Consider the following 25,342-nt stretch of genomic DNA (forward strand, 5'->3'; position numbering starts at 1 on the left):
TAATGCTTCCTGGAGCTATTGTTCAGATTCTCTCACCATTCTCTGCTATGGGTCGAGTCTAGCCTTCCTCTTCCACCTTGCAACATAAACTAGCCGAACCCAGACTCCCCTGTCATTGCTCAACTGATGAGACACATCTTCTGTGTTGGATTTAGGCCATTTGGAAAACCTAACTAGCTTAACCTAAGTATTTCCTCTAACATTCAGGATATTCTGAGTTTCAGTATTTCATTTTCACCTAAATATTCCACAAAGAACAACTCTTAGTTTTCTCAATGACTGCAGTAACTATAGACCTTTATTCAATGGTGATTATACATTTGTTTGTTTGGAAGTGGAGGCAGTGGCAAGTAAAAACTAAACAAATACTGTCATTGAGTGAAAGGGGATACAAATGTATGGAGAGAGACAAACAAAGAGCTATTAAAAAAGAAAAGGAACGAAGAGGTTGAAAAGCTCTTTTGTGTTGGTTTTTTTTCCCATTTAACAATGCTAGAGATGTTGTTAGCAGAGGAATGAGGAATAAGCCAAGCACCAATTAATCACAGAGAGAGGGGGAACAGGGCAAGGTGCCAAGATATCACTTTGCAAGATTATTCACTGAACAGCTGTTATTGGATTGAATAAGGTGTGATTTAAGGAAACACGATATTGGCCCAAGCTGCAATGAGGACAAAATTGGCTGCTGGCCCATTTCAGGAACAAGCAAATATAAAGATAAAGCAAAGTGTCCTCCCTTCCTGTTTTGGGGTTGAGTTGAACCCAGGGTTCTAGCCCTGAGAAAACATGGCAAACCTCTCCCATTGCGCAGAGGTGGAAAGTGAATTAAGAAGTGTTTTTCCATCTCCTCAGGATACGATCATGGGCAACTGATCATAAAAGTCTTCTGTGCATTTCCACAGGAGTACATAACCAAAATTGCTACTTGAATGCTGAGCAAACATCTTTGCTTAGCAGGTGGCTGTCTCCTGGATGCAGAATGTCCTGATCAGCTCCTGGCTGGGAAGGTGTCTCATGGCCAAGGCTCTGCACACCGGACACCTAGAGACTCAAAGAAATGCTCCTGCGCTTTCAGACAGTTTCAGATTTTTGATAGTGTAATTTTTAGACCAGCTTGACCTCTGCCTCCTGGAGGTATAAAAAAGAGATAGATTCAACAACTCTGGGCACTGATAAGGGTTCTGGGTCAGATGGAGAGAAATGTGCAAAAATGCCTTCTGAAAGTTAAAAAAGGAGTTCGACTTCTCTTAGAATGCGAAAACAGATTGGCATCAATAGTAAAATCTCCTTGCTGAGGATGCTCTCCTGTCTACTATTTAAATGTGAAAAAGAGACTGGGGTTAGTGTTACTACACTCTCAAAGCTGATGTTTGAATTTGGTTGTGTCTACAGGAGCTCTCCTTCCCAACAGTGGTTTTACTGTTGCCCTCATTAATTCTGCTTTCCAACCTCAAAAACAGTAAACATGTTCTGTGAAAACAAATTTGCACAATAGCTGTACAAGCTGTGTCAGTTTAAATTCCGATCTACAACACTAGGTGGCAACAAGAGAAAAGCAAAATCCTTTTGCATGAAGACATCAGGTTGCTTTTTTGCAACCAGACTGAACTGTTGCAATAAACACCACCATATGCCAGGAAGTTTGGGACTGAGATATGTGGAAAAAAAGGGGAAAGGAAAAGAGAACTGCAAAACAGAAAAACTAATCAGCATCTTTTCAGCCCAAGTGTTCAAGTATCTTAAGGATGCAAAACTACCAAATTTACAAGTAGGGAAACATCTGCTGGGTTTTGGATTCAGGTGCTAGAGAATTTATGCATCAACATCTAGCTTCCAGTAAAATGCTTATACAGGGTAAAAAAAATCTAATTGAGATGTAAAACAAACAAACATATTAGCTTGTCCTTTTCTTACTTTTCTGTTCTTAGTGCTCAATACCACATCTTTCATTTCAATTTCATTTGGCAAGTTTTGTTATGTGAATGCTATATTACAATAATTTTGGCATTTCCTCAACTGGCATATGAAAGACAGGGGTCTGATCAGTGCAGCCATCACAGAAGAGCAGACAATAGGGTACATTTTGTCCTGACTGACAACCACAGTGCATACATTTTAATACAATCTGCCAGAGTCCATCAGGGAAAGTGCTAGAATGGAAAGCCACCACAGTACAGGACATCAGTAGCTAGGAAGAACAGCACTGACCATCAAGATTGCACTGATAGGCTGGGAAAAGGAGAATATGATTGTGTGGGAGAAAAGGGATATGGGGGAAGCATCTATTTTTCTGCATCAAAAATGCAGACCTGCATAGCATGAGCCTTTTGAACTCAGATGGCTCCTGAGCTTAACCAGTTACCTCTTAGCAAGAAGCAAACATCACTGTTTTACCAAATTAACTTCAGTGCAGGCTCTATGCACAAAAATCCAAGAAGTATTGCATGACCTTTTACCCTCCTGTGTTTTGACAGCAGGAAGCGACACAGATGACCCAGCCATGAAATCTCCTCCTTCCACTATCCTGAAGAATTATGTAGTTGTTGGCTCCTCCCAAATCTCAGGACAAGCTGCCCTCTTCCATTCCTCTGGCCAGAAAAGCTCCGAGTCCCACGTCAGAGGACAGGTAACAACGCCGACTGGCTCCCCTCACCTGGCTGCTGTCCACCTGCCTTTACCTCCCAGCAGAGTCATAGAAGAACTCCACAGGGCTCTGGCCACCAAACACCGGCAGGACAGGTACCTGCAGCCTCTTGGCTACATGGGTGCATGAGGAGTCATTCCACTAAATCATTTTTCTTGGTAAACGTCCTTATCCTGTTTTTTAGCGTTTTATCCACTTCTACAGCTCACCTTCATCTTCTTGAGGTCACTATTTTGAACATGGTTAAAAGTACTTAAAGAGCAGTTATTTCAAAGGATATTCTTCCTTTTTAAAGAGGCTATTGTGACACAGAAGTAGGTTTTTAAGCAGATAGAAGCGTTTAATAATCTTTGGCCCACTGCAAAAGAAACTCTCCTCCAAACATATCAAGTAACTAAGGCAAATTGTCCTGTAAGTATGAGTACATCTGAGAAGTGTTACTATTCCACTATCTGTCTCTTGGCTTATACATGAGCATATAGAGTATACATTTTCTTATACAAATGCTTGTGTGGGAGTACATTGGCTACTTTATCTGGTTTTCACTATGAACCCTCCTCTGTATTAGAGAAAGACAGAGATAACCTGTGAAGTTAGTAACATTTCTCAGCTCCGTAACAGCTACTGTTATGGAGAAGAGATTCATGCAATATTATTTCCATGCCTTGTTAAGCCTTTGTCATGATCATAAAATATCAGAATGAGAATACTTCATGTCATGTGTGTTTTATGTCAGGGGTATGCAATTAGTCTCTACCCTTCTGTACCTTATTCTTATGACAAACACAGATTTCTATGCTCATCATTGTCAACACAGTCTTGAGGATGCCATCCCCTCTTCTCCCATACTGAACTCTCTGTCCTGGCTTTTATGAGCTACAGGCCATTCTAGCCATTTTCATATAGTGATAAATTCCTACTGTGGCACTAAAACTGTTTTGTAAAAACTGGGCTTGACCTTCCACCCACAGCTTCCATGGAAGAGAAAGCAAAGGCTCTCCAAAAAAAAGAGTAGATGTCCGTCCATCCAGAACATCTAGCATTGAGCGCAACAAAGAAAAGGAGAATTCCCTGAATTACAGCAGTGATTCAGAAAATAAGAGGAACTCAGTTAAAGAGTCGGATGAGAACAAAGAAAACATGATAATGAACTCAGAGCTTAAGGAAGATTCCGTCTTTTATCAGGATGAGGAAGTTTTGAATGACTCCATTATTTCTGGTAAGGAAAGTCACTTATTATATTATAAAGATATACTGTTGAAGACTAACATAATGTTCTATACAAGCAACAGAAAATAGTAATATAAATTATTCTGTGCGGTGGGACAACACAAATCCAAGGTTATAACATAAATCCAAGCCATACAGGGTTTCAGCTGTGAAGTGTCTGAGGCAGCTGCAATGGATGAATACTTGGTAAGCTAGGCAACACAGTGGCTTAAACTGTGAATTCCTACTATGGGGTGGTTATATGACCCAGAAGAAAGCAGCTTTGGTGATATGATGCTGCCCATTCATATGGTGCAAGCTGGAATGTAAGCAAGGCATTTCTGGTCTTGACGCTGAATGCCACTGTTTCTGCCGGCATTTATTCAAATGCATCTATTTGCATTTTAGAGAGGATGACAGATACAGAAGTGACAGGAATAATACCACAATAACTTACTGAAAAGAAAGGTTCTTTCTAGTTTTAAAAATCCGGGCTGGTTTGAAAATCAGGATACAAATTATCAATGAATCCAAAGTTACTTTATGATTACTGTACTGTGTTTTCACATCATCAAATAAGTCATTGCCACCTTGCATGTAGCCTTGAACTGACAACAGATGCAAGCAAGGCCTTTGCATTAGTGCACGGTATTTGGATGTGCCTTTTGCTTGATAGAAAGAACAGTAAACATACAAGAAAATAAATGTCAGGATTCAATTGAGTTAAAACAGGAACTTTTGTCAGGAACCTGCAGACCAAGCATGAGAAAAGTATGGGTTCTCAAAGCATTTATTGTTGACCTAGCTGAGCTGCCATAAATTGTGAAACAAGGTACAGGCAAGACTCTGCCTAAGCTGCCTTGGTGATGGGACACACTGGCATTGAACACATCTTACTGACAAGGAAAAAATAATCCTTAGGAAGAAAATACTTAGATAAAGGTATTTGCATGTTCAGTTTCCACTGAGATAGTGATCAGGAAGGATTTTGTCTCAAGGTGTTGACAATGGATATGGAAAAACTAGTCTGGGGCTTTGTTTCCTTTGTTCTTCCCCCCCCCCCCCCCCCCCCCCTTTTTTAAATTATTATTTGTTTGATTTGGTTTATTCGGTTCAATTCTGAACCATCAGAAATGGACTTCTGCAGGATGTGAAATAACAGAACTGGCCACCAGTGGGCCAGTCAAGATGAGAAGAGACCCTGCTGGTGTACCTGAAGGGGGTAACACCATCTCCCTCCTTTCATTTTGTCTGGCAGGTATTATTTTTCAGGAATTAACCCAATTGGTCAGGCATGGGCAGCAGCTCTTTGGACGATCAGATCAGCTTAATCCAGCTCTCTTGCATTTTTATTTGGTAAAATACCCTAAAGATTAATGAGTGCATAGTGCATATGGACCATGGGAGTGGCTATAGCATAAGCCTTTTAGAAATCCTAACATCTGGATGAAGTGAGCACAGCTTATCCTGTGTGGGCTGTATGCTCCCTACCCCTTTAATACTGCAGCAGGATTTGGGTTAAAGTTGAGATTTTTCAGTTATGATTTGTGTTTTTAATTTCACAAAGTAGTAGACTTTTGAAGTCTGCAGAAGAGTAGCATGGGAGTAGTCAGAGCTCGGAAGAGCAGCTACATTTTACTTTGTCTCAAGCAAAATATTGCATTGTTCCATCCCGCTTTGAAAACACAGGCTTCTAGGGAACATACTGAGATAGCTTAATTCAGTGTCTGCACTTCAGCTTCAAAAACTGACTTCTTTCAGAAAGGTGCATGCAGTCTTTACCTGCACAGCATAAGTTTCAGCTGACCTTCAAAGAGATGAGGACAGCAGAAAATGACCCTGACTTGGTCTGAGCAAATAATCACTGTGATTCTAGCTCTTGTTCTCCCATTATCCAAAGATCAGATATAGCATGACATAGCAGGTAGTTTTAGAACATCCTGATGAGAGCAGGAATAGTTCTGCATGCTTATACCTCAGCTGTCACTGATAAATGGGAGAATAACCATTTAGAGCACACCTCTACAATTTAAAAAAATATATAGAAAAAGTGTTGTGTGCACATGTAGAGCTCCCTTGTTTCCTTCTAAGGAGACAGAGAACAGAGAAATTCACATGTGCTGCATGGTGTATACATATCTTGCTTTCAGTGCACCCAAGATGCACTGAACTGCCTGTCAATCCACCACACAGATGGCCAGCACATGGGCAGCACGTCTATCATGTTGAGGAGACACTGGGCTCAGTGTGCATGTTCAGCCTCTCCTGGCATGACCAAATTCCCCTTAGCACCTATTTAAAACTTTCAGGTGAAAATGTGAGCGTGTTCAGGGATAACTGGGAAACTGTTCCTTCATGTGCTGCGTCGGTTGAGCACTGCAAACACCCATTTTTCACCCACTCCCACTGAGGTGAAGGCTTAAAAAAGCTTGACAGAGTCCCAAGCCTGTGGCTTAGTGATCCAAGTGTTTCTGATGGAGACATACTCATTTAGCAGAATGCTCTGTGTGCAACAGCCAAACAATTTAACTTCTTTTACCCATCTGTTAAACACGTACCTAATTCTTCACAGAGGGCTGTATGGTTTAATTTAATTAATGTTTGCAACAGACTTTGAAAGCATTAAGAGGAAGGTGCTAAACAAGGGCACAGCTTTCAGATTCTAATCAGGGTTTTGAGCTCATTAATTTTAGACCATTGCAACTATTGAGAGACTTGCCCCCTCTTACCCAGGGATTCCATAGCTACTCTCTGCCCCAGTCTTCCCAAGATGCATGTGTGGATGTGCTATACATTTTTCCTCCCTGCATGAAGAAATTCAAGATCAATAGTGATGATAATAATGTAGTCCCCCAGATCATGAGCAAATAAACTGCCAATATTTGAAAATGAGAATCTATTTAGGATTTAGTATCTTGCCAACCTCCAGAGCATCCTTTTTAAAGCAGACTTTAATCCTATCTCAAATGCCAAATAAAAATACCAATTAAATGTCATTTCCTTTATAAGTGAGATGACCTTTCTTAGAAAAGGTGAAACTTTTTTTTTTTTTTTAAAGGGCCACAAAACACAACCACTGTTAAAGTAAAAAGGAACCAAACCAAAACACTGCTTTTGCACACCATGCTCCCAAGGTCAAGCAGATTGAAGGTTTAACTGCAGCTTCTCAGTACTCTGACAACATCCACCTGACTGGTGCTACTCTGCACTGAGAATTTTCTGACTGCTGAAGTCCTGGAATGGACCATAGAACGGCCAGGACAGCACAGCAGAGGCGTATAGGACTCTGGTGTAAATTTACTTGCTGCAATATACCTGTAATTAATTATTGGAAGACTGCAGTCCTTCCAGGGTGACTCAGCAGCTCACTGAACTTTAATAGCACTTCCCTTTTCCTCTCTGCACACCATAAGCAATCCGCTCCTCAGCAGAGAGAGACTTCAGACTTCTAATCTGCATTTGAGAATGAAAACTGATTTCTTTGTTAGCAGTTAAAGTTTACAGTCATTTTGCAGTATACCTTTCCAAACACACAGCAAAATGGTTTTATAAACTCAATAGTCCAGTTTTCATTTGCTTAGCCTGCTTAAGCCTGAAGAGCTACAACAAGAGATAGAGAGACACCAAAGCTCAGACAATTACCTCCAAGTGAAAGAATACTTCATATGTCAGAGGCAGGACAGCATCAAAGACCCAACATTCTGCACATCAAGAGCAGTAAACTCATGAAAACAGGTTCTGCACATCCTCCTTGAAGATCTCTTTTGTAATGGCAATGTTTTAGATCATCATTTTTGATAGAAAACGTGTTAGCACATTTTTACAGTAAGCAGAACAGGTCACAAGTATCACAAGTATCTATGCTGTGTTGCCCAATTAATTTGCCAACATTCTGCCATAAAATATTATTTTCTTTCATTCTTTGGAATAGTTTCCCCTGCTCTCTTCAGAAGAAAAAGCCTAAAGTGAGGAGTATAGTAGTGATTTAAAATTCTGTTATGATGCACTGTCACCTTGGACAGGATGCAGATACATGTAATGGCTTACATGCAATGCTATACAGTGTCAGTGTCTGCTCACAGTTTTAACTTTCTATGTCTGAAAAGAAGGATGACATAAAAAAAAACTTAATTATATGTAAAATAAAAATAGAGTGACCAACTCTGACTGTCTCAGTTACCATTGCCTATTGCTGTTTATGCCTGGTCAACCAGAGGGGAAGATGCACATATTCTGGCCACCTGTCACTGAGCCATCCCATCTTTCTGCAAAGGAACCACTAAATGATTGAGGAAACGGGGATTGCTCTCAGCTATAGGGATGCTCAGAGGTCTGAGACAAGATGCACAGCCTTTGATTTCTGAACTAGAGATGTGAGTCATATCTCAGCTGCAAATAATTTTCTCCTGAAAGCATTGCTTGCTTATAAAGGACAGTAAAGACAACAGAGGACTACAACCCTTCTGCATTTGTAAGCAGTTTTGTGTCAGAGCCCTAATCACAAGCACATCTGTATCACTGCTTATATTAGTGTGTTACTGATCACTGCACACTAACATACAAGTCGCCGTCTCTCTGCATACTTTCCCACTCTTCACATGTTCATTTTTCATCTTCAGGAACTGTCTTTCTAATGTCTTTCTTTACAATCCGTATCCCCAGGTACTTTGCCAAGAAAATGTAAGAAAGAACTGCTGGCAGTAAAACTACGAAACAGACCGAGCAAGCAGGAGCTGGAAGACAGGAATATCTTCCCAAGGAGGACAGATGAGGAAAGACAGGAAATCCGGCAGCAAATTGAAATGAAGCTCTCAAAGTAAGTGTGTCTGAGAACATGGGGGGAATCTCCCTTTTCAATGAAGTGTCTTCTTAGTACTGTCAGATGAGAAATTGTCACACACCCCTGCGTTCATTTCTAGCAGTGAATAACACAAAACCTAATACATCACATCTTCAGCTGTCAGTCAGTCACATGGAAAAATCTTAACCGCCTCTTCAGTCAGGATTCCCTTGATTTCAATGGAAAACAAGACATGAGTAAATGGAGGTTATAAACCTCCAAATCTACCTGTGGTTCCACAGATGTGTTTAAGATTTTGAAGTCCTCCAAGCAGGCTAGTGCTTTAACATAAAAACAGTCATCTAATTATGTATTGGTCTGATCTTGCCTGGCTAGCACTAGCTGAATTTAAGGCTAAGGGCCATTGCTATAACTGCATACTCAAAGAAGGGAAAGCTGCTGTGCGCATTGGTGGCTGTGTTTCTGTTTTAAGGGAGAAGCAGCTTCAGCAGCATTGCCCACACATGGGTAACGTGTTTGTGCAAGTCCTGCTGTGGGGATGGCAGGAATGGTCTGGTTTTGATCAGTAACCAGGGCAACAGTGTAGAGCTGGGTGAGAAACTGCATTACTGTGGCATGTAGCCTAAAGCAAAGATTGAAGGTAACTATGGGACTGCATCATTTGTTTTTGTGTGCGTGTGTGGTTTATTTTTTGTTTTTTTGGTTGTTTTGTTTTTTTTTTTTCCTAAAAGCTACATTTGGGTATCTGAAAGCATGAATTTTTTAGATGAGACAAAGTGGATTGCTAAATAATGTGTGCTGTGCCTGCCCACACTGGGACAACAAGCACTGCTCACCACCAAAATGCTTGGAATCAAATTGAGAAACACGAACAGAAGTTCATTTGCAAAGCTTATTAAATATTAAATATCTCAAGCCTTTCCTGAAAGAAACATTTATTGATATTTAGGCTAGCTCATTCATGTGTATGCATTTGATTAAACTTTACCTCAGGGGACAGTGAATGAGAGACACATATAGATCAAAGCACAAGTCCTAACAGACCAGGGCTTTTGGGAGGAAACACTGCTGCCACCACCACACTTCCTAAGAAATGAGCTGCTGAATGAACATAGATGAGATTTAGGGTAAACTTCCTGATTCCCCTGCAGTGCTGGATGCAGCAGTCACCTTCTTCCAGACTCATAGGAACTGCTGTTTATTCTTTGTTTCATGGCAGCACCTTACACCCAAAGGAGAACAGTGCAGTGCAAGTGACTGTGCATGACAGCAAATGACAGCTCCTGTCACAAAAAATATGTACATCCCTTGCAAGCAGAAAATCCCACATTACAGTGGACGTTAAATTCTAAGAGATACAGCCAGGGTAAGACATAGATGTGCCACCTTAATAGCCATTATTTCGTGAGAGAAAGTAGACCTTGTATATTCATTTCAGGGAAATATTTCAAGCTGCACTTTGATGCTGTTAATTCCATTATTTTGGCCTGACAAAAAGAAATGTCTTCATAGGTCAGGTGCCTAGTTTTATGGCTCTAAAATACACCAATAAAAAGGTTTCCATCCCATTGCATCCTTAAAAACAAGCTGAACCACCACAGAGTATTCAGAGGGAGAACATTATCTCATCGGCAGCCACACCTCATTTTGCTGGAAGGTCACCTCTGTCTTCAACACTGCCTGACTTCTGATGTGAAAGGTCTAATGGAATTGCAGCTTGAGGTGGCATAACTACAGGTTTTATCTTTTTCATTTCATTTGCCATTTTACTTGCTTAATAATGAGCCTGGAGAATTATTTTAAAGGAGTCATAACTCAAGTCAACTATCAGTACAAGGACTTAAAAAGAAAACTGCTCTGCTGGTGAAGAAGAGGACTGGTCATCACTAGAAGCTAGGAAATGTACTCTCTATAGATAAAGGCAGTAAAGATAGTCCCCATATTGTCTCTTACGATCTCACGAAGCAATCTGTGGTGCAGGCTATTAGTCTCAATGGTTATGTCTAGAGGATGGCTAAAAGCCAGCTTTGTTCCAAGTGCTGGAAGACAGTCTTTCATTTAGATGCTTCCTCCTGGAACGTGGCAGGTTCAGCGCATCTTGGGAAACAGACGGTGCAGAGATTGCTGGAATAGCCAGGAATGGCAAAACAGATTGGAAGCAACCTCCCACACAGCTTCCAGCACATATGTGCACTGGCAGAGCTCAGCTCGGCTCTTAACTCATCCACCAGAATAGAATGTGACCATGCAAACACGCTCAGGTGACGGATGCACAGAAGAAATATTTACACCAAGAAAACCAAGGAATGTGTTAAAAAAAATGAAAAATAAAATCCCAAACCTAAAAGTTTGTGCTGGCAAAGGCAGAAGACAAAGCCCTCGATTGATCCCTCTGGAGTTTCTGACTAGTCCCCACTCCCTACAACACAGACCACCCCAGAGTCCCACTCAGAGCACAACCTGACAGTAGCATGGAAACGTAACCACACTGGGAAGAAGAATGAGAATCTTGGATGAGATTTTGAGGTCTTCACATTCATTCATTTAATGGTACATGTGCAGCTTAATCTCTCTGTAGGTGTGACAGCTTGGAAGTTTACAGCATACTGCTAAGTGCTCATGTACGAGGTTCTATCAGGCAGGCAATTGGGATCCAATAGACATGAATGCTTTCTGTACAATTTTGCCATTTCCTGTGCAGATTAGAGCACATTACTTCCGTACTGCTAACACTTTGATAATTGCAATGGGACTTGCCTGCTCAGCTATGAATCTACATGTACCATCAGGCTATAGACCTGTCCCTCTGCACAAGAGAATAATGTACAAGCAAATTAGAGAGTTGTTATTCAATTGCTGTCTGCATCAGAATAGCAAGTAAACAGGCAGTTGTTTTCAAGATCGATATTTTACAGCACATTTGTAGGGATTTGAAAGTTTATAGCTGCCTAGAAAATTGCTTGTTTCACAGCTAACACAACCTAGCTCTATGGTCTAGAAGGAAAGCTGTGCTGATGTATGTAATGTACAAAACGCATCAGTAATGGCATCTAAGTAACTTAAAAAAATAGGGAGACAAAAGAAAAGCATTTTATCAAAACCACTGTATTTTTTCTAAATGGTTCTAGTTGAAATGCATTTTAAGGGTAGTTGTGAATCTGGCAAGAAAGCCAACCCTGTGCTATCATGCTCTTGAGCGTTTGCACAACCAAAACGAACACTTATATTTCTTCACTTTCCTATTAGTTCCTTCTCAAAAAAGAGCACAAGTGTTCTGTTACATCTTTTGGGCCAGATTCTAGCTTTACAGCAGTGCAAGTTGACTTACTTCAGACTCACTGTCACCGAGTGACAGCAGTCCAAGTACAGAACTGAGTATTTTTTTATGTGCATTGATGCATTTGAAAAGTGTATTTCCCATCTTCTGTGCTTCCAAGCCAAATTACCACTTGTTGCCGTGGAAACATAGACATCTCACTCTTCCTCCATCCAAACCGGTAGTATTCCATCTTTCCTATATTTCCCTTTCCAGTCATGTTTTCTGTTATTAATTCACGCATCCCAGTGCCCCTGGCCACAGTATGTGCTAGCAATATTCTACTGTGCATTAGACAATGGAGATTTTGATTCTCCAGGCTCCTAACAGGTCTCGTTTCCAATTATTATGGGTTCAGAGCACACATAATAAAGCCCTCCATGGAATTCAATGAATTGAGAGCTCTTTGTGTCAAGAGGCAGAGAAGACATTTGCAAGTACGATTATTTGCAAGAACTGCTTTCTGTCTTACAGATCCACTTTGTTCTAGAAGGGGTTTTAGCTGAAACCTGGAGGAGTAAAATAGTTGCTCGACTGAAGAGTGATGTAGGAAAGGGTTGTTTAATTAAATTTGATATCTGACTGCTTGGAAAGTTAATGTTTGAACTGCCTGGGTGTCTGGTACTTCTCAGGCATGCTTTGTATAACCACAGTTAAAGACACTCCATTATTACTTAATGTTGCAACAAAAACATGAATTCCTGGAAAAGACTGTACTTGTAATTTTCGCTTCATGTTCTGTGTCACCTCCTTGGATATTTGCATAAGTAGACACGAAGCATTAAGCGGCACTTACAAGATTATGGAGATGGGAATTCATATGCAGAAGTGAGGGCATCAAAGGAGTCACACAGGAAGAGTGACAGCTTTGTGAACCTAAAACTGATCTAAACCATATTGGAAATCCTGGCCTGGGGAAGCAGATCATGCTGGGGCAAGGTATCTTGTCAATGTAAATTGACAAAGGAGGTATCTTTATTCAGATTTACCACATCTGGGTATCTGTAGTTCTAGTGCTGCCCTGAGGTTCTCAGAAAGGCATTTGCAAGTTAACTTCCCAGAAAGTGCAGAGGTAGCAAAATGCAGACCTAGATTAGACTCTGGCTTGTAGCTCAGCCTCATGTAACAGAGCGTGAAGTTCACAGCGCTGCTGAAGGCAGAACAACACCAAGCAAACAGCACTTCAGATTTGCAGCCTGAAAGCATAAAGTGTGACGGTTCAACACAGAGCAGTCATAAAGGAAAATTTTACCTATTGTGTCCTGTTTGCTAAGAACGGCACATCCAGCACCGTTTCCTCATGGGAATGGCTCAGAGTAGCTCTGCTGACTGGAAAGGAATCAGCCCTCCAGAGGGATCCACTGGCAAAGCAAGCTGAATTCACAGGACTTGGGGGCATACTTTACTTGATTTGATCAAAAGGAGGGTGAGGTACAATATGTTAATAGCAGGATATATGTTAATGCAGGAAAGTATTTAGCAGGTGCTGAACTGAGCCCAGTTTAGAGATTGCCCTAAATTTACCTGGCGATTATCGAGTTTTGGGTTGCTTTGATGCAGCTCTGACTGTGCTCAAACTCCCACTGGCTGAAGTAGAAATTAGGGAACTGTCCTGATTTAGATTGTAATTTCAGACTGGCTGGGAAGACATGACACAGATTCGTGTCAGAGACAGAAAGGCTGGGGCAGAGAAAAGATCGGCTGTCACCGCTAATTAGCTGTGTACGATTTACTGCATGCCCTCCTCATTTGGCAGGAATCCCCCAGGTTACCTTGTCACCAATGCTAAAAATAACCCTGGTGAGCGCAGCGTGGGCGTCTGCACAACCCGCAGCTCCTTGCATATGACACAAGCTATATATAGAGCCACAATTTAATTCCGTGGGCGTGTGGGTAAGCCAGGGGAGTCTCCTGCTCTGCACTAGGCAGCACGAGATCGTGACAGCCAACAGGCTGGGGGGTTGCTGGTGGGGATTTGCATGGGGATGCTGTGGTTATCAGCTTGCACAGACCCAGTGCTATGTAAGGATTTGGGATTTTTTTCATGTTCTGGCTCTTTTCCATTATGAGCTCAGCTTTTCAGGCTACAGGAAAAGACAACCAACGTATTTGGGGAATAAGTAGTAGAAAGACTGGGGAGAGGCTGGAGGACAAGGGAAGTGCAAGCAATGGCTGAGATTTTTCAGAGCTGCCTCTGGACCTGAGATGTCTGAATTCCATAGGCATTAAGATTCCTGTGTCCTTCCTTGAAGTCAGGCATTGACACCGTTGGAAACTCTGTTCTGTACCCAGTAACGGACAGTGCTGGCCTTGCAGTTAAGAGGGTTTGGTATCTGCTGCCAGAATTACTGTGAGGCAGTCTTCAAGGATAAAAATCACAAGGAAAGAGAGAAAGCTCAAGTTTTGTTCATGTCTCCGAGCAATGAGTGAATTTAGCCTTTTGTTTACAGCACTTTTCAGGTTCAAGAGAGCTGCCATACAGCTCAAATACAAGTATTACAAGAGATTCAAGGCTATCAGTACTTGACATACCCTGTCCTTCTTAAGGACTGAAGAGTTCTTGAGAAAGGTACCCCTTGTTCCCTTTCACTTAGTATATTTGCAGAAATAGAATAAACTTCACTAATATGAATCACTGATCAGCAAATAACAAACCCAGCCCCCATGAGTATGTGATCATGGCAGATCCCCCTGAAAGAAATACTTCAACAGGAAGTGTTTGCTTGCTTCAGTAATGAAGCACAACATGTGCACAGTTAATTACAGGACACCCTGTCAGCTGTAGGCAAGAGCCACAAGCTGCACCTGAACGAGAGCCATTTGCTGCATCACACCAACCCACTGCACACCCAGCAACAATGTTCAAATACTCTACTTCATTCATAAAGCTTTGCAACAGTGAAGATGTAGTTCCATAGGTTAATTTTTGATCTGAACACTGCACATATGACTCAAAGCTATTCTCAGTGCAGGTTTACACCTCTAAAGATTCAGCATGCTCTGCTGAATGATGATGAGAAGGATGAGAAAGTTTTACATCAGCGGGTCACAGCCGATAAAAGATTTCCTTCTGGGAAGCCCAGCTCTTCGTGCTGCTCTGTTCTAGTTCCCTGCCTCCAGTGCTGGGAATTCATAATCAAACATGTTTTTCACAGCAAAGCGAAGGCGAGGGCTGCAGGTCAGTGCACAGCAGGGAAGGGAAGAGCAGAGCAGCAGGTGTAAACCCAGAAGTATCGAGGGCCTTTTCTGGGACACGCAGTCAATTTCTTGAATTGGCACATGTAAAAATAGAGATCAAAAAACATCAGAGTTCAGAAGGCCTCTATCTATTTCACGTAACTTAACTATATAAATAAAATTGCATGAAAACTGCCTGAGCAAGTGTAATTAAATAAGGAAAAAAAACACTTTAGGGATGAAAATAGTGTGTTAGTTTTGCCCTGCTAAGCTACCTACAAACAGCATTGTGTGCAGGCTCAGATCCCCTCTCAAAAACTAGGCATCACCATGTGCCTGAGGGTCTGGGCCATTGCCCTGTAAATATTGGGCAGTCATAGAACAAAATGGAAATCTGCAGAAAGCCAATAATATTCTGTAATGCTTCAGCTTACACTGGATTATGATTTGGGTCCTAAAGCTGATTTGGAGCACAAGTAATTACAGAAGAAATTAATGTAATTTGCAGAGCTTAGAATAGAATCACCAAGGTTGGAAAAGACGTCTAAGATCACCCAGTCCAACCGTCCACTGATCACCAGTATTTCCCACTAAACAACATCCCTCAGTACAACATCTAAACGCTTCTTGAACATCTCCAGGAGAAATAAAAAGTAGATTAATCAGTGAGGACCAAAACAGGCTGTTCTGGTTGTCACAACCATTCATGCTGTTCCACGACAAAAACCTGACCCAAACAAAGTGCTGTAGCAGTTGTGGGCTACCAATAGTTCAGGTGGCAATTCAGGCACTGATGGTGGCAGCCCTTGTCATTTGTGGGGATGGCCACTGTGTTGCTGCCGTTACTCACAGCTGAGTTTTTTCACTTGTTCATGAAACTTGGGAACGATATTTTAGGTACTTCACGTGAAGCACTTCAATGTACTTAAAAGCAAGATGGGCTGGACAGTACATATCTGTAAGACTGTGAAATGGTGTAAGCAAAATCTAAGCCTGAAGAGGGGTTGGCTGTACATTTTTTCAGTTTTAACGTACTCAACTTCAGTCTTGCCACATTAGATTATATATGAACAAAAAAGAAAGGTTTCTACTGCACCCCTCAGCCCCCTTTTCCTCTAAACCTGACTAGCTTCATATGCAGAGTGGATTTAAGTGACTTTCACCATGACAGTTGCTGTGAGTCGCTTGCAGAATACCTATGCAGTTAGAATTTACTTCTCCCACAGAATATGCAGTGTGGCTTTTAGATGGAGGAAGGGAAAAAGATGAAACTTCCTTATGATGTGATGCTGCATTTGAATGCACCATTCCTGGAGGGCAGGCAGCAAGTACCACAGCAGTGGGTTATTGCTGATTTGTGGGGCAGTGTTGTCAGGTGAGTGGTTTGCACCTTTGCATGAAGAATTCAAGCATGTTTTTAGACTTCAGACCAAAAACTGGCCAGACCTGATGGCTCCCAGCATGTGATCAAGGAAACAGCAATTAACACACAGCAGTTGCTGGCTGTCCAAATACTGTTAGGGTTACTACCATTTCTTCCTCCCACAGCTCTGAGCACAACTTCTGTGGCCTCATTCATTCAAGATCTTAATTCCTCCCAGGAATAGAGGCTTGGGCTTGCCGCTTTCATCCAGTAAAACTGGGTCAGTGTAGCACAGTTCCTGCCTTTTTGAAATAATCTCAGGGACGGGTAGGCAGTGACAAGTGAAATAAATAAATATTTAGAAAGTAGACAGGAGGCAAGGAGAAGAAACAGGTCAGAATAGAGGCTCTTTGCTTTTAATCAAACTACTTAATAAATACTGTACAGAGTACTGATTAAAATGTAGTTCTATCTGTCGTTTTGATTTCATTCCCTGTGCCCACCTGGCAAGCTGCAGCTGTATCACCAGGTCTTGCAGGCTTCCCCTGGTGTTGTGGGATTTTTTTCATATAACTTGGGAGCTGCTTGACTCCAACGGAGTACTTCGTGTTCCCTTCAATGATTTAATTACCTTGAAAAACAGATACTGAAGCAGCCAACACATTTCTCTGACTCTCCAGCCTCAGGATAATGATTCTTTCCTAGAAGTTGCCCTCATTTTCTGTGGCTGTCATGTTGCATATCAAAAGACTAAAAAAGCCTCTCAGGTTTATCAGTCTGTGCTCAAGTATTTACCAGTGGAACAGACAGCACCCTCTGAGGTTGGGGACCTTCTGCTGAAAATCCACCTTGCAGAGGACTTTCCACACAGCTAGGAAATGGATCGACTTGAAGAGCCAGCACATTAGTAAAATCCTAGTCTTAAATCACATCAGAAACAGGTTTCTTCAGCCTTGTTAGTTCACTGTTGCACAAAGATGTAACAGCTATTTTTTACATTAAAATTATACAGAATGTGATTGGGCTGAAACACAAATGATAGAATAAAGACTCGAGTGCCTCACTGTTGGAAAAAAAACCACTCAAAATGAAGACAGTGTGGCTCACAGATGAGCTTCTGCATCCATTTGCTTGAGATGATTCAATTCATCATGCAAATAAAGTTGTGAATGAATTAATAGTTCCTTAGTTTTTCATAATTAATAACAGTAAAAACAGCAAGGACAGCCTCTCCAGATAGCAGCTGGTCTGTTGCAAGGGGACACACCTAATTGGAAGGTGTTTGCAAAAGCCATTTTCTGGACAGTCCAGTCTGTGGCCTTAATATTATAGTTATCACAGGGCATAGGTACTATACTTAGAAATACCACCCAACAGGAAAGATCCTCCATTTCAAGAGAAGATGAGATAAGCCAAAACTAATGCTGTACAGAAAGTTGTATTGATAGATGCCATATTATTACACGTAAAGCAATCTCTTTGCAGCTTGTACAACCTCAAGGAAAAAGATAACAGTGCATGGAAATACCAGCCTTAGCTTCAAAGGCAGGGTAAGCAGGGACTTGCTGGCACACTGGAGGTTCTGGGCTCAAATGCAAAATTCCATCAACTGCAGTGAAAAAATAAGCCAAAAAGGCCTAGAAAATCTGTGTGATGGAGGTCATTTGTGCATAGAGAAGGCCTTTCCTAGCTTTGTTGGAAAAATCACTGCCACCTGGCACTCCTCTGCTTGGCTCCAGCAGCTCCTAGCAAACACTCAGTAGACCAAGCAACTCCAGGGCAGCACAGGTGTGGTATGCGTGAATCCTTTCTGAGGAGCAGAGACCTTCCAGAGGCTTTCTGCTGTAGCCTTGCACTGACAGTAGAATACAGTTCACATTGTGCCACAACAAATCATAAAAGAAATGTCAAAACTAAATGCTTGGGTCAATGTGAAAGGTTACAGAATTAAATTCTTATATTTCATTTAGTTTAGGAACTTCTATTTCAAAAGTACTGAAAATGAATGGATAACCTGAGCAGAGATTTTTTTTGGAAAAAAAAAAAGATTAAAGTAAAATTGAAAAAAAAAAATTCAGTGCAGTGAAGAAACAGATTCTAAGCATTCTATGAGCAAAGGCTGCAGGGCTCAGCCCAGCTTTGGCTAATGATAGCAGGACAGGTCTCGCTCTGAGCTGGAAAACGCTGCGCTAACAATAGCATGTACGACAGAAACAGCAAACAGTACAACAGATGGTGATATGCTATCTGGAGGCAGGGATATCCCAACCGTTTGGAGATGCTGCGTGGGTGAATGACAGGAGAGAATGAGGAAGGGTTTGCGTTGCCAGGGAGAGCGTTTCCAGCGGGATCCGTACCATTTGACAGCAGGTGTGCAGCCACAGACGCGGTCCCAGCAGGGTCTGTCTATCCCAGGAGCATTTGCAGTTTTAGGGATCACTGTCACTTTGTTTTTTTTTCTTTAGGGATTAGACATAGCCAAGACAGCACTGTGGTTTCCTTGATTTACTTCACTGATTAAGAAAGCTATCCCCTGGCGTGAAGCCTGACATTACAACCAGTTTGCAAAGCACAGTGGCATGCCCTGTCCATTCCAAGCTGCTGGGTTAGTAGGCCCTCAGAGATCGAAAGGAACAGCTCTGGAGAAAATTCTTGCTGTTGCTTTAAGCAGCACCTTGCAAAGGCCAATATACTGCAGATCTTTATCTGTTACTTCACTGCCTTTGCAGATTGCCAAAGGGTCCCTTTATATATAAACACAGGTTACTGGGAGCAGAGAAGTAGATTCTGCAGAGCTCACATTGCAGGGGGAAATTCTCAACCGCTTTTATCCATGGCAAGAATGGCTATTCTCAAACTATTTTGCATTAAATGAAGATGTGGATAAGAATTCACATATAGTGACACCCACCAGCATTTCTATCTGCTCTCTGCAAATCCAGCTGTGGTTCCTTCCAGTGACCCAAATCCCAGCAGTACATTGCAGTGGCATCTGTTTATAGGAGTAACTGTTTGTATGTTAAGTGGACAGCAATGCAGGATCTTTTTAACAGGGAGCATCCCAGGTGAATTCACAACATTTTGGAACACTTCCATCCATGTGCAGTATCCCTATTTGATGAGTTCTGAAATGCAGCCTGTACTACAGCTCAAACTGATGTGTCTTCTGACATTTTGGCCTCCTGTCACTGTTCCCTCTGACTGTAGTGGCTGAAATTGCATTCCTGGCTGTGCAGGATGAAAAGTCGTGAGCCTACAGACACCTCCTCTCTTGCAGGGCTCAGGGATGGCTGGCAATCCAGCCTCATTCTCTCTAGAGGACTTAAAGCCCAGGCATTGTATTAGGCAGTGTTTACACAGTGAAGTGAAAGAGGAAGGGAAAAAATATGTTTTAAAACATATAATTACCCAGCAAGCACCCAGGAGTACATAACTGCGTCCCACTAGGAATATTAGAAGGTCTTAGTAAAACAGTGGGCCCTACTGCAGGGCTAAGATTTGCTTCTGGCTTACTAGAGAACAGTTTGCAGGCTCCCCACTGTTGCACACGCAGTTACTATCACAGTTGACTTTAGTATCACTTTGGCCATGGTAGATGTCTTTATTTAAGATAATATAAATAGTAAGAGACACATAATGGGATAGAGAGAATCCTTTGGGATTTATATAATTCCTTTTGTTTGCTTGTCCTCAAGTATCCAACCCACAATGTTCTCAATTTGCCTGTCTGAGATATGTAATATTCACCTTGGTTTTCTGTGGGAACACAGGGCTCCAGAGTTTTACTCCTTAAGAAAAAAAGAAAATCAGAGATCTATTGCTTTGCAATGAAACACTATTCACTTTTTCCAGTGACCTGCACAACGTGACCTAGCTCATAACCAATAAATGGTTTCAGTCAGAAGACCCTTCAGCATATATTTTAGTATACACACCCTTGAGCCCTCATCAGCCTCCAGCACAGAGTTGCGGTGGGAGTCTGCACCACTCGAGCTGTGATTTGAAGAATATGTTCTTTCAGCAGTTTTTCTTGCTGAGCTATTTTTAGCTTGAATGTATTCCCCAAACCTTTTCCTTGTCCAGCTGCACGGCGAAGGAGATGCAGCAGTGAGTGGTGGTGTGGCTCACAATGACATTGCTATGAAAAGAAGTGCTCTAACTACAGCCTCACAGCGTGTCTTCAGCTGAATAACCAGTTGTAATTTCATCACCTTAATGACTAAATGCTGTAATTGTGTTACAAACAGGACAGAACCACTATCTAGCAGCTCCCTTAGACCACAGAGTGGGGAAAAGCAGGTGGAAGGGAGAGGGAGAAGTCCCTGCTCTGAAATATTGTATTCACAACAGAACTAAGCCATGTTATTTATTAAGTAATAGCCGAGTTTAAAATTGAAACTCTTATATCAGCCCTGGAACATAGCACAACATCCTCCAAGAGTCCTCAAGTGAAGACTGAGAGAGGTACTAAAGCGAAAGCTTCCAGAAGATGATGGAAGGAGGCTCAGCCTCTCCACCTGACATTGCAGCAGGCCTTTGAGCCATAAGACTGGCTCTGTGTGCGGCCTTTCTTCCTCACACCTCCAGAAACAAACAAGTATGCAACCAAAGGTCAAATGCTGCAGGACTTTCACAGGCAGTGAAAACAGCGATTACTGTATAGGCTTCTCCATCAGAATCCTCTCACATAATTAGGTGGTGGCTCTGTGCTCATCACTAAGCAGCACTGTGCAATAGTAAGGCTGTCACAAGGATGCGGGTCCTTTGGGGCATTACCAGGATCACAATACAAGGGTCATGCCAGGAAAGTATGTAGTTTTCATTCCCACTGAAATCTAAACTACTCAGCACAGTCTGATTATCATAGAAACTATAATGATGGACAACTGTAATTGGCTGAGAGATGAGGGCCAGCATAATTAACTGAACTTTTGCTGATTTGCAGCCTTGAAAATCCAAACAGAACTGAAAGCCAAATAAATGAATAAGATGCATAATTAAGGCAAAATACATGGCCATTACATTTATCCAGCATCTTCTTCTGGGTAACTAAAAGCAATTTTTTTTTTTTTTTAATGTAAAAAATAGCTTGGGGCAAAAATAGGCAAAATGGACACAAATATCAAGCAATTTTAAAGCAGTAAAGCTTTGGCATGCAACCTGCTGAACTGATCATACCAAGTCCCCATTTTCATATTCTTCAGCCTCCCACTGTCAGAGAATAGCAACTACTGTTACAGGAAGTGCTGGCACGACACTCAGCTACCACTTTGTATGTGCTCCAAAATTGCCTTGGGAGTGAAACAAGTTTGTGTTTTGCTGCCTGCCTTCTAATTTTGTACAGAACAAAGTCTGTAAAAGGCAAAGCCCCTCCTACCAAGGATTTACTACTACCCATAATTGTACTCTGCAGGCAGCACTGCACTGCCACCGCTCAGCGCGTGGGTGATTCAAAGCCCTGGCACACATTCTTCTCACAGCCACTTATGGGAAGGATGAAAATAAATTTCTCGTTGAATTGAACATGATGTTCTGATAATAGAGATGCCAATTTAAGAGACAGAATCTCTTCCCTGATGGGAAGCAGGCACAGGTAGCTCCACGAGCAGACGGCACAGGCACTCCCATTTCTCCTCCCTGTGCCCATTTCCCGGCTGGGCTCTGCTGTGAGAGGGATCCTCCCCACCACCCCTTGCAAAACCTCACGACTCTTTCTGCAGAACTACCTGCCACAAGAGACAATCAACGTGATTGCTGCTGGCCACAGCTCACTTACTGGCGGCTGGATTGATTGTGTGCTTGTTAGTGCGGAGTCCACGGGCAAATGCACGTGTGAGCCCACCCTCCCCCTGCTCTGCTGGAGATTATCAGATGCATGTGGCCCTAACTAAGGACAAGCAGAAAAAGGATTGCAAAGTGCGTGTTTTGGCTTCAGCTATGAAGATGAAAGAAATTCAGTTTTACGACAATTAAATCATAAACATATACACTATGCAGAAATACATTTGCGAAACAAAGAAGCACATTTGGGGGACAGATAAGAAACCCCAACAACACGAGCTTCTTGGAGTCCATTCTGCTACATATTTACAAGGGTCTGTGGACAGCTGAGACTCCACAAACAGGCAAGAGAAGCTGGGAAGGGTGGACTGGGTCTGAGCACAGCCCCATGCACACATGGGTGGGCCGTAGCTGTTCCCTATTTGTCTCTCCTCAGCTGTTCTGCACCCATATCTGCAAATGCACTTGTGACACACCTCACTGTGGCTTTGCTGAGCTGTGGCTTTGCTGAGCTGCAGTTCCCACAACAGACAAAAGATATTGCTAAGGTTAACTATGAGGACAGAGAACTTGGCACTCTGCTGCTTGTAAGATAAATTGATGCATTGCCCATCTGATAGCAGACCCTTGGATCCAAGTGATACGCAAGTCCTCAGACTGCTGAGGATTCAGTCACCTGTAACTCTCCAATATCATCAACCTTGTGTAATGCTGGTGCTAAGACATCGGCTTCTCTGTATGCGAAGGAGAATCTGACTGTGCGAAGTAAATATTGATCATCATTCACAGACACGTGTGAGAGTCATTGGGCTCAGGAACATGTGACCTTACTCTGGAGGGGATGAGCAATTAGTGGTTTCCCCCTGGAAGCCAAGTCCAGCATCCGTACCCATGCACGTGTCTGACATGTTACATAGAGGGACCTCAAATCAGGCTCCTGCAGAGGAGGGCTGCAGCCCACTGCAGCAGACCTGCCAAGGGAGACTTCCCCACCCCTCAGGTCAGCAGGCCGGGCTCGTTATCTCCCCAGACAGCCTATTTGCCACAGCTGTGCACCACACATGTGCGTCAAGGGAAACAGCCAGACATGCATAGATTTATTGCCCCTCTCAGTGCCAGCACAGAGCACCCATGAACCTCATAGCATTCCCATGTGCATGCTGTATGGGGGAAACAAATATGCTGAGGCCACATGCAGACTCTCAGCACCCGAGGTGCTCTGACAGCAGGAGCACACGTGGACACACCTGCAGGCTGCACTCAGAGCTAGGCACAGCTGACAGAGCTGCTTCTATCACCCAGGAGATGCACTGCACAGGACATGGGAGTACGCATATGCAACAATATGCACAGAGCAACAGTAACACATAAGCTTTGTCACTCTTCTCAGCTCAAAGGGCTGGTCACACACAGCCCCCAGACTTATGGCAACTACTCTATCATTCATTAGGAGAAAACATTCAGATTTTGAATCCTTTGATTCAACCTTTTGATCTCTACCCAGATTTGTAGCATCACTGACATACACACTGCAAACTCTGAACCACAAACACCATTCACAGAGAAGCAACATCAGTGCCTCCAGCCCTGCGTGCTTTCTCTGAGGCAGCTGCAGCCACCTCAGATGAGGCACTGAGGATTCAGCTCTGCTTCCTTCAGCTCTTGGCGCGTTTTTGTGTAAATTAGGGGAGGGGAAGCAAATTCCTAGAGCTAATGCAAAACATGACAATATCCATAACAGACTCTTACAGTGTGTGCAGACTGGACAGAGACAGAACTTGCCTGCAAGCTACTTGAGAACCCTCAAGCTGCAGAAATGGCTATCTGTGTGGAGCTGCCCAGAGGAAACACTTGTGCCTCAGCAGACAATTCAGAAAAATGCCAAACCCAGACCTTACTGTGTCCCAAGAATATAGCACTATTAACTAGAAGCTTTTTTCAGTACCAGAAAATACATACCTAAGCTTAATTCACTTGGAAAGAAAGCACTACTATGAAGTGATAGAGGCAGTATGCTACATTAGAGCTCTCAGCAGTCTGCAGTCACCTCATAGAGGTGGGCCAAGCCTCACCAGGGTCAAAGTTCCCCAAATGAAAACATGACAGAAATAGAAAAAGCACAGGACTCACCCATCTTCATCTGTGCCTGTCTCACATCCACGCCGGAGGTTCCCTTCAGACTTCTGCACTGCTCCTACTCATAGGGCTGAGGGGCAGCATAGGGCCAGGCTGGGGGAGGGCAGGAGCCCTGCAGCCGCCCACCCCCAGGTGCAGGTGCTTTACTAAACTCCCAGGAAACAAATCAGCACTGTGCTTTGAAATGGCCTGTGGCTCTGTGCTTCAGCATTCTTTCTGTGCAAAGCTGGGGGATATGGTGTAGAGTCCACTGGGAGTTCAGTACTTAGCCTTTGTGAAGGCTCCTTTGTGTCCTGTGCCTGCTTCATCCTCTGGGATCACACACCAGCTGCAGTACAAAGACTTCCAGTAACCATAATACTGTCAGTTTCCCTTTTTTTAAACATAAGAGATCTGAGCATCCCCTCTCTGGAGTCAGTCACTCACAGCACCTGCCTTACGGCCTGCTCTCAAATGAAGGGAAGAGGAGAGCAGGACGCCATTTCCCAGGGCCGGGCCGCCCACTGTGTGGTGGCGCTTCCAACATGGCAGCGCGGCCTCTGCCCGAGGGGGGGCCCTGAGCTCACTGCAAAGGGGACATTGCAAAGTGGTGGAATTTTGCTTTTTAACAACTTTGGAGAAATAAATAACATTAAAACCAAAATGCAGCACAGCACATGGAAGAGAGGAGAGCACAGTGGGCCACACAGTGCCTGTTGTACTCCAGCGCAGCGAAGTAAATATTGAAGCGGTCCCCCTGGCCCTCACCTGAGTTGTGCTCACAGCTGCTTCCCCTGAGCACAGTCAGCAGCCCCTTGTGCAGGATCCACGGCCCTTTTCCTTCATCACCTCCCTGAGTTTTGTGTGGGAACCAGCCGGGGCTGGCTGCAGTGCAGCGCTCGTGGCAGGTAAAGCAGATGGAAGGGGGTTTACAGC

At 42.9% G+C, this 25,342-nt stretch overlaps 1 protein-coding gene across 3 annotated transcripts in view; it reads left to right on the forward strand.

Annotated features, from left to right (window-relative positions):
- The window catches only part of PHACTR3 (phosphatase and actin regulator 3), a 96,765-nt gene that overhangs the window by 59,341 nt on the left and 12,082 nt on the right, over positions 1–25,342 (forward strand). For 2 of the 3 annotated variants that reach the window (XM_004947075.5, XM_046903007.1), the window contains exons 6-8: positions 2,475–2,739; positions 3,616–3,863; positions 8,516–8,669. In XM_004947075.5, the coding sequence (XP_004947132.2) occupies positions 2,475–2,739; positions 3,616–3,863; positions 8,516–8,669 (667 nt within the window). The remainder of the gene's footprint in view (positions 1–2,474; positions 2,740–3,615; positions 3,864–8,515; positions 8,670–25,342) is intronic. The other variant, XM_001233075.6, reaches the window with a different exon arrangement.

Source organism: Gallus gallus, chromosome 20 (genome assembly GCF_016699485.2).
Source record: "Gallus gallus isolate bGalGal1 chromosome 20, bGalGal1.mat.broiler.GRCg7b, whole genome shotgun sequence".
Lineage (NCBI taxonomy): Eukaryota > Metazoa > Chordata > Aves > Galliformes > Phasianidae > Gallus > Gallus gallus.